At 45.8% G+C, this 9765-nt stretch overlaps 1 protein-coding gene across 2 annotated transcripts; it reads left to right on the top strand.

The window, feature by feature from the left end:
- The first annotated feature begins 288 nt into the window (after nucleotides 1-288).
- POMK (protein O-mannose kinase) lies at nucleotides 289-8877 on the top strand. 2 transcript variants are annotated; one of them, XM_079949932.1, is made up of 3 exons: nucleotides 289-391; nucleotides 3280-3587; nucleotides 7320-8877. In XM_079949932.1, exons 2-3 carry the CDS (start codon nucleotides 3306-3308, stop codon nucleotides 8088-8090), a joined length of 1053 nt encoding a protein of 350 aa, XP_079806058.1. In that variant the 5' UTR covers nucleotides 289-391; nucleotides 3280-3305; the 3' UTR covers nucleotides 8091-8877. The 2 variants fall into 2 exon arrangements, with proteins under 2 accessions (XP_079806058.1, XP_079806059.1); XM_079949933.1 differs by having other exon boundaries at nucleotides 301-386.
- Nucleotides 8878-9765: the final 888 nt, after the last annotated feature.

Raw genomic sequence — 9765 nt, 5'->3', positions numbered from 1 at the left:
TTCTTGTATTCCACTTTAAAAGTTTTTTCAGCAAGCTCGTTCAAATTCGTTTTATCCTTTATCTTTCCCTTTATACTCTTCCTTATCCTAATCACTGGAACCCCATCATTTCATTTACACTGCCCTTAGCATAAACCTGGTTATTTCCCTCACTGCCCCCCTAACACCAGCAGCAATTGTTAAATGCAAGCACAATTTCTTCCCCATTCAACTCAAACTGTTTAGCTTTGCCCTTTCCCGAGGCTGTGAACTGACGATTCCAAATGCAACTCTACCCTATTATCTCTATGTGCAAAACAGGGAACGCGTCACGTGACTCATGTCAGGTGGTGTTGGCACTGTCATGGCGGCTGCCAGCTGATGAGAGTGATGCACAATATCCCAGGGTAAGGTAAGCGTCGTTTCTTTGAGCAGCAAGCTGCAGAGTTAGGCGCAACCGAGGTTGCTGCTGGATAGCAGAAATTATTGCGAGGTGATGCTGAGATCTTGAAACGATTTTCAGTCTTTTTCTCCTGGCTGGATCTGCTGCTTCCTCTTTGTTTGGAAGTATCCAAATTTTAACCTTATTCCAGGCATAGGCAAACTCCGGCCCTCCAGATGTTTTGGGACTACAATTCCCATTATCCCTGACCACTGATCCTGTTAGCTAAGGATGATGGGAATTGTGGTCTCAAACATCTGGAGGGCCGGAGTTTGCCTATGCCTGCTAATCGATCTACGAGAAGACACGCTTCCTATAATCAAGACATGAATGAAAAAGCCTGCAATACTTTAAACAAATGTTCAGTTGTTGTTATACATTTATTTATAACCCGCCTTTCCCCCTAATGGACTCAAGGCAGCTTACAGATATAATTAAGAACAGTTAAAAACAGTGGGGGAATCATTAAAAACTATTAAACACTGATAGAATAAAAACTATATATAAAAACATACAGATAATTACAAAAAAACACACAAACCGAATATGGCACAAGCTCTTTCATTAAAAGTGTCAGTTCCCAAAAGCTTGTTAAAACACTGAATTAGAAAATCTGAAAATACATTCCTTGTGTTTTACTGTTTCCGTTTGTTTAAGGCTGTGACTAGCTAGAACACTCAGGCAAATTATTAGGCTTCTGGGATAAATTCAGGATTTATGCACTCGCACATTTTGAGGTGCAAGGCTATTTCTAATATTACAAAGCATAAGATATAATTGTGGGAGTTAATTTATGCCTCCTTTAGTTTTGTTATTTCAGTATCAAGAATTACACATAAGTGATGAATAAGGAGAAAGCAAAACAGTTTGATTTGGAAAAAGGAAATTTATCAAAAGAGTACTGGGGAATTTTTTAATATTCATTTTTAAAATTATATTATAAATACTTTCTTATTTAGTAGTTATTCTGTATTAAATTGATTATCATACATGATACATTACTTGTGTTTAAATACGAGATACTGTATTAGATTTTTTTAAAGTTGATTAAAGTAAAAGCTATAAAGAAAAACCATACACCCATTTTAATTGCAAAAGTTTAGTGTGTGTATATAGTTATGTGTGTGAGAGAGATCTTTGGGGGGGTCTTGGTTAGTAAAAAGTACAATGTTTTCAACATAACTGAGGCATTTAGTTCTATATGAACCAACCCAGACCCTGTGATCATAATCTGAGGTCCTTCTTCGTGTACCACCTCCACAAGAGTCCAGAGTCTAGTAACATGAGAACGGGCTTCCCATTTGTGGAACGCTCTCTCCCCAGGGAGGCTTGCTTGGCACCTTCATTACATATCTTTAGGCGCCAGGTGAAAATGTTTCTCTTTAACCAGGCCGTTGGCTGATGTAACATTCTGTATAATTTTAAATGTGTTTGTGGGATGAGAATTATTTGTGTCTTTTTGTTTTTACAGTGGTGCCCCGCAAGACGAATGCCTCGCAAGACGAAAAACTCACTAGACGAAAGAGTTTTCCGTCTTTTGAGGTGCTTCGCAAGACGAATTTCCCTATGGGCTTGCTTCGCAAGACGAAACGTCTTGCGAGTTTTTGCAAGTTTTTTTCCTCCCCCCCCCCTTTTTCTAAGCCGCTAAGCCGCTAATAGCGCTAATCCGCTAAGCCGTCAATGGGCTTGCTTCGCAAGACGAAAAAACCGCAAGACGAAGAGACTCGCGGAACGGATTAATTTCGTCTTGCGAGGCACCACTGTATTATGTATTTTGGGTTCTCATTTTGTATTTTTAAGTTGTGAATTGCCCTATGAATTTTGGATGAAGGGTGTTATAAAAAATTAATTAATAATAACAATAGTAAAAAACAGATACTATGTGGTGTTCATTTTATAGATGTTTTGCATTCCACCTATAGGTTTTCCCTACAATTAAGGTAAAGGTAAAGGTACCCCTGCCCGTACGGGCCAGTCTTGACAGACTCTGGGGTTGTGCGCCCATCTCACTTAAGAGGCCAGGGGCCAGCGCTGTCCGGAGACACTTCCGGGTCACGTGGCCAGCGTGACATCGCTGCTCTGGCGAGCCAGAGCCGCACACGGAAACGCCGTTTACCTTCCTGCTGGTAAGCGGTCCCTATTTATCTACTTGCACCCGGAGGTGCTTTATTTTCAGAGGGAGAGTTAGTTACAGGCTTAAGGCTGCAGTTCTCTGCAAACTTACTAGAAATAATGCCTGCTGAACTCCATTGATCTTCCATATTCCTACGGGTATATGATTGCCCCATAGAGATCTCCCACTGAAATTAATGAATGGTACCCATGATGAGTATGGGACGCAGGTGGCGCTGTGGGTTAAACCACAGAGCCTAGGACTTGCTGATCAGAAGGTCAGCGGTTTGAATCCCTGCGACGGGGTGAGCTCCCGTTGCTCGGTCCCTGCTCCTGCCCACCTAGCAGTTCAAAAGCACATCAAAGTGCAAGTAGATAAATAGGTACCACTCCAGCGGGAAGGTAAATGGTGTTTCCGTGCGCTGCTCTGGTTTGCCAGAAGTGGCTCAGTCAAGCTCCCTCGGCCAATAAAGCGAGATGCCCACTGCATGCTTTCTCTTTCTGTGTCTGTTAAGCTGTTTGCTGGATCTCAATCTATGGTAGGAAACCATCACAATGGTTAGCAGAGCTATGAATCTGCTAGTAGCATGTTTCATGTTTAATGCCTGTTTTTAGTATTGCTATGTAAAGTTAGGAGAGTTTGACTGTGTTGGAATCTCCCCCCGCCCTCTAGAAGTGTATCTCAACTGTCCCCCCCCTAGAATTGCTAAATTAAAGTAACAATTTATAACTCTAATGTCTTGCAGAAAATCTGAAAGATGACTGTTACAACATGGAGAAAAAATCGTGTGATACGAAAACTGATCTTACGCAAAAGCTGATCCCTCCCGTCTTGTATCTGATTTTGGCTGTGCTGCTTGTGAACTTGCTGCTCTATCAATATTTCAGCTACATATATCCTTCCTATGGACAGGCCGACACTGAACACGACTCTTGTCAGCACGGTTACTTCAGATTAGGAACAGTGAAGAACTGCTCACCATGGTTGTCTTGTGAAACACTGCAAAGAGAAGTCCGCAAACTGAAACGCATTGGTGAAGGAGCTGTGAAAAGGGTTGGTTTATCATAATGAATCTTGAATATAATATAAAATGTTGCTCTGTAAATTTGCCATTCACCTTTTTTCGTACCAGAGGGGGGTGCCTTGACATGCGCTTCAGAAAAAGTTCTAAATGACATTGTCAGCTGGGAGAAAGGCTGATAGGATTGTCAGGCTCCAGCCGTGGGGGCAAGCGGACTGGTTCTGGCTGGCTGTGAGATCCTGAAGAGGAGGCAGCTGTTCAGAGCTTGCATGCCAGGCAGAAAGTACCGTATTTTTCGCTCTATAGGACACACCGGACCACTGGACGCACCGGACCATAGGAGGGGGAGAACAGGGAGTGAAAAATCTCCCCCTCTCTGCTCAGCGCCCCTTCAGCGAAGCGGCGGGAGAAACAGAGCCCCTTCCATTTCTCCTCCCGCTTCGCTGAAGGGGCGCTGCGCAGAGAGGGAAAACTGTGCAGCGCCTCTCCAGCGAAGCGAAGCCTGGAGAGCAAGAGGGATCAGTGTGCACCGACCCCTCTCGCTCTCCAGGCTTCAGGCGGCTATCCGCAAGCCTTCGGAGCGCAGTGAGAACTCCTGCTGCGCTCTGAAGGCTTGCGGATAGCTGCCCAAAGCCCTTGGAGAGCAGCGGGAGTTCGCGCTGCACTCCGGGGGCTTCAGGCAGCTTCAGTTAAAGCAACGCGAAGCCTCCGGAGTGCGGGGGGAGCTCTCCCTCTGCGCTTCGGAGGCTTCGCGTTGCTATCGCTGAAGCCAAGGAGCCCGCATTCGCTCCATAAGATGCACACACATTTCCCCTTCATTTTTGAAGGGGAAAAAGTGCGTCTTATAGAGCAAAAAATACGGTAGCTTAGAGGCACACTGCATCTCAGCTGAGAAGTAGGGAAAGAGCAAGGTGTTCACGTTGCTGCATATAAACTGCAGCTGACGCCATGAGAACGGCTAGGAGGCGGAGAAGGAAAGGTGGACAGAGAAAGAGAGCAGAATAACAGGGAAAGGAGGGTCGAAAGGGAGAAAGGACTGGAAAGGTGGGGAAGGCACAAAGAGGGGACAATTCCAGGGTGAACTGGAGGTAGCAAGGGAAAGAGGAGGGGAGTTTTGGCTTGCCTGAATGGAACCCGAATCCTATAGCAAAAGAGAGTAACAAGGGAGGGAGGGATTTAAGAGGTCTCCTCTACTCCATGGACACACCCAGTGGGGGTATAGTTGACAAGCCTCTAAACTGAGGATGCTGTATGTTCGTTCCACCTGTGATCTGGACCACCTCAGATGTCAAACAAAATCTTCCGAAGGAGGCCAGAGGAGATACTTGCTTACCTGCAGTGGATTCTGACGAAAGACAAGCTTTGGGAATGGTCACTGGTCAAATATCCTGCTTGCCTGAATTTGACACCTGACCGAATTAACTCAGAGCTGTAACGAGGGTCATAAAAGGGAAACTTACCATGAACAACTGAGGGAAGGAAGGTGATGGATGTGAGTGGCTTTGATGTATGTTTCAGTGAATCTTAAATTTGTCCTTGTTTATATGTGGATGCTGACAATCCCAGCTGAATCTACAACTAGAAATATATATCTACAGTGGTACCTTGGTTTACAACCATAATCTGTTCCGGAGGTCTGTTTGTAAACCAAAACAGGTTGTAACCCAAGGCGTGCTTCCGCCAATGGCGCCTCCAATTTTTTTTTGTTCGTAATCCAAAATAATGGGTTGTAATCCAAAAAAAGGTTGCAAACTGGGACACGTACTTCTGGGTTTGACGTGTTTGTAAGACGTATGCATTAGATCCCTTAGACCTATCCAATTACCGCCCAGTTTCAAATCTTCCATACCTGGGTAAGGTAATTGAGAGAGCAGTTGCTGAACAGCTTGGTAGGTTTCTGGAGGAAACATCGGCATTAGATCCATTTCAGTCCGGTTTCCGTCCTGGTTTTCGGACGGAGACGGCTCTGGTTGCCCTAACAGATGATCTCCGTACTGGATCGAGGCGGGTCAGGACTGCTGATCCTTTTAGATTTGTCAGCAGCCTTTGACATGGTCGATCATGATCTTCTGGACCACCGCCTCGCAGACGTGGGGATACAGGGCATAGCCCATAACTGGTTGTGCTCTTTTATCTCTGGTCGGGGACAGAGGGTGGCACTAGGGAGGGAAATGTCATCGTGCCACTCCTTGGTGTGTGGAGTGCCGCAGGGCGCAATTCTCTCCCCGATGCTTTTTAACATCTTTATGCGCCCCCTTGCCCAGATTATCCGGAGCTTTGGGCTGGGCTGTCACCAATATGCTGATAACACTCAGCTCTATCTGCTGATGGATGGCCACACCGACTCGACCCCGAACACACTGACCAGATGCTTGGAAGCTGTGGCTGGATGGTTTCGTGGGAGCCGATTGAAACTAAATCCTTTGAAGACAGAGGTCCTATGGCTAGGTTGGGATGGCATGGGGATGAGGGACCAACTCCCTTCTCTTGCGGGGGCCCAATTAGTGCCATTGCCTTCCGTTAAGAGTTTGGGTGTAATCCTTGACGCCTCCCTTTCCATGGAGGCGCAGGTTACAGCAACAGCCAAGGCGACATTTTTCCACCTTCGCCGCATCAAGCAGTTGGTCCCTTACCTTTCCCGCCCTGACTTGGCCACAGTGATTCATGCGATGGTCATCTCCAGGCTTGAATACTGTAATTCGCTCTGTGCGGGGCTGCCCTTGAAGCTGTCCCAGAAACTCCAGCGGGTGCAGAATGCTGCAGCGAGGCTCCTCACGCGGTCTCTGCCATGGGAGCATATTCACCCAGTGCTTTTCCAGCTGCACTGGCTCCCGGTGGAGTACAGGGTCAGATTTAAGGTACTGGTTTTGACTTTTGAAGCCCTTCACAGCCTAGGACCCTTGTACCTACGGGACCGCCTCTCCTGGTATGCCCCACGGAGTGCCTCAAGGTCCATAAATAACAACACCCTAGTGGTCCCGGGCCCTAAGGAAGTTAGATTGGCTTCAACCAGAGCCAGGGCCTTTTCAACACTTGCTCCAGCCTGGTGGAACGCTCTGCCTCATGAGACCAGGGCCCTGCGGGATCTGATTTCTTTCCGCAGGGCCTGTAAGACAGAGTTCTTCCGCCTGGCCTTTGGCTTGGAGCCACTTTGATTTCCTCCCTCTCTCTCTCTCTCTCTCTCTCTCTCTCTCCCTTTTCCTTTTCCTTCTCCTCCTGCCATGAGGCTACATTTTAATATTTTAATGTTCCATTATTTTAATGTTGTATTTTATTTTTGTTTTTAAGTTTGTAATCATTCATCTTGTTTTTATTATTGCTTGTAAGCCGCTCTGAGCCCGGCCTTGGCTGGGGAGGGCGGGGTATAAATAAAAAAATATTATTATTATTATTATTATTATTATTAAACCAAGGTCCCACTGTATTTCCTCATGTTGCAGGAGCACAATACCAAGTGAATGCTCACAGTTACGTTTGAGTGACTGTACATATTCACCTCTCTATTTCCAGACACTCTGGGATTTGTAAACATTACCGATTTTCAGATATTTGCTGTGACATAACTTGCTTTGTTGTGGCATAGACCTTGTATCTATTCATGTTTTTGTTCTTGTGTGTGTGTGTGTGTGTTTAACACATAGGTTTGAATTTGCGTTTGTCAAGACTCAACTGTTGTCCCCCATATTGAAAAACAGCTTGGCTTTTACAAACTGCATTTCAGAGTTTGGATCTCAAAGTCTGAACATTGTTCTCCTTATTTCTAGGTCTTCCTTTCTGAGTGGAAGGAAAACAAAGTGGCCCTTTCCCAGTTAACTGTGCCAGAACTTCAAGAGGACTTCATTCATGGCTTACAGATGCTGAAATCTCTACAAAGCAAACATGTGGTCAAGCTGATTGGATATTGTGAGGAGGAGTTCACGGTTCTTACGGAGTACCACCCATTCGGCTCTCTGAAGAATCTGAACGAGATATTGAACCTTCCAAAGTACAACAGCTTCAACACTTGGCACATCCGGTTCCTGCTTGCCATCGATTACGTGAGCATCCTCCATTACTTGCACAACAGTCCCCTGGGCACCCTTGTGATGTGTGACTCCAGCGACTTGGATAAAGTTCTGTCTCAGTACTTGCTGACTAGCAGCTTCCATGTTATTGTGAATGACTTGGATGCTTTGCCTCTTGTAGACAAGAATGCTGGCAAACTGATCAAATGTGGCCACCGGGAACTTCAGGGTGACTTTGTTGCTCCAGAACAGCTTTGGCCTCGTGGAAATGAAATGGCTTTTGAAGACAGCCTCATGCCTCCTTATGATGAAATGACAGATATATGGAAAATCCCTGATGTTTCCAATTTTATCTTGGGGGATGTCGATGGGAGTGATCTGGTCAGGTTCCACCTCTTTGACATCCACGGGGCATGCAAAAAGAGCCCAGCTGAAAGACCTTCTGCTCAGACTGTTTTGGACACATACAAGAAAGTGCTAGGGTCGCTTGTGAGAGAAACAGTTATGCCAAGGACAAGGGACATGTTATAAAACACACACACACACACACACACACACACACACAAAACACCTCATGGACATGCCTTGGTACATATTTAGCACATTTGACTCTTCCTGATCTGAGAACTACATGGAAACATAAGGATAATTAGAAAAACTCTAAAATGGCTTCTTAAAAATGACTCCCAATTGCACCTTCTATGATAAATTGTTGAGAAAATTGGGGGGGGGGGGATAGTATGTGTTGTGTGTGGTAAATTTCTGAATGAGTATTTCTTCCTAAATCAAGTTGGCATAGGCAGGATAGATGTAGCTACAGTGTTACATACCTTGGGTTACATACGCTTCAGGTTACATACGCTTCAGGTTTCAGAGTCCGCTAACCCAGAAATTGTACCTCGGGTTAAGAACTTTGCTTCAGGATGAGAACAGAAATCGTGCTCTGGTGGTGCAGCGGCAGCAGGAGGCCCCATTAGCTAAAGTGGTGCTTCAGGTTAAGAACAGCTTCAGGTTAAGAACGGACCTCCGGAACGAATTAAGTACTTAACCCAAGGTACCACTGTATATATGACAGGAGATGTAATAGAAGTGTTAGTATTTCACGCCTCTGATGCTGCAGATGAGATTTGTGTAAATCACATGCCTGTCTGGGAAGAGTGTGGGAACGGAAGACAGTCTTATCTCTTCCGCTATATGTACTGTTGTACTGTACTTTTGCTTTTATTTGTTCCTGTTCTTCTCTTGGAGCTGGAGAGAGAAGTCGCCATGACTCCTTTGTCTGTACATAGTGTGTAAATAAATACATAGATTAGCTCTATGATATCTCACGCTTCTTGCTGTGTTACGCTAGAAGATTAGTGTGCATATATCATTTGATATATGTCACTGAAGCACACTGGAGAAGAAGGGAAATGCCTTTTCCAGAGCTGCGCATATCGGAGGACGCTAGGAGTTCGGGGGCTGCAGGGGCACCCCAGAGCATTTTCCAACAGTTCTTGTTCTCTTCGAATTATTGCCTACTTTGCTTTTCTTCTCCCCTTCCTTTCAGCATTTCTTAACTGCTATTTACCCCCCATCTCCTCCACAGGGGACGCGGGTGGTGCTGTGGGTAAAACCTCAGTGCCTAGGACTTGCCAATCGTATGGTCGGCGGTTCGAATCCCCATGGCAGGGTGAGCTCCCGTCTTTCAGTCCCAGCTCCTGCCCACCTAGCAGTTTGAAAGCACTCTTAAGCGCAAGTAGATAAATAGGGACTGCTTTATAGCGGGAAGGTAAACGGCGTTTCCGTGTGCTGCGCTGGTGCTGGCTCACCAGAGCAGCTTCGTCACGCTGGCCACATGACCCGGAAGTGTCTTCGGACGGCGCCGGCTCACGGCCTCTAGAGCGAGATGAGCACGCAACCCCAGAGTCAGACACGACTGGCCCGTACGGGCAGGGGTACCTTTACCTTTACCTTTACCTCCATCATAACAAAATTGCTCCTTGGAACCTAATTCCATCCAACCTAACATTAAGGTGGTCCTGAGTACAGCTTCTGCAGTTTCTTGTTATCAATACACATAGGCAAATAGATTATATAGAGCTAGCAGAATCAGGAAGTGAGGCGAACTTGTACTTTTGTATCTAGTTGTGGTTAGTGCAGGAGTAAGTTATGGGTTCAGAGATGATGGCCGTGTCCCGAGCAAGCAGTGCTGTTCACACAGGGA

The sequence above is a fragment of the Podarcis cretensis genome (assembly GCF_951804945.1).
Source record: "Podarcis cretensis genome assembly, chromosome: 13".
In the NCBI taxonomy this organism is placed as follows: domain Eukaryota; kingdom Metazoa; phylum Chordata; class Lepidosauria; order Squamata; family Lacertidae; genus Podarcis; species Podarcis cretensis.
The sequence above is the reverse complement of the archived record's forward strand: the minus strand, read 5'-3'. Positions and strand labels throughout refer to the sequence as shown.

What these genes read in the sequence shown, in the direction of transcription:
- POMK (XM_079949932.1), top strand. Translation starts at nt 3,306, where the DNA reads ATGGAGAAAAAATCGTGTGATACGAAAACTGATCTTACGCAAAAGCTG. An exon ending in GTGAAGGAGCTGTGAAAAGG is followed by an intron (nt 3,588 to 7,319) that starts GTTGGTTTATCA and finishes CCTTATTTCTAG; the next exon opens with GTCTTCCTTTCTGAGTGGAA.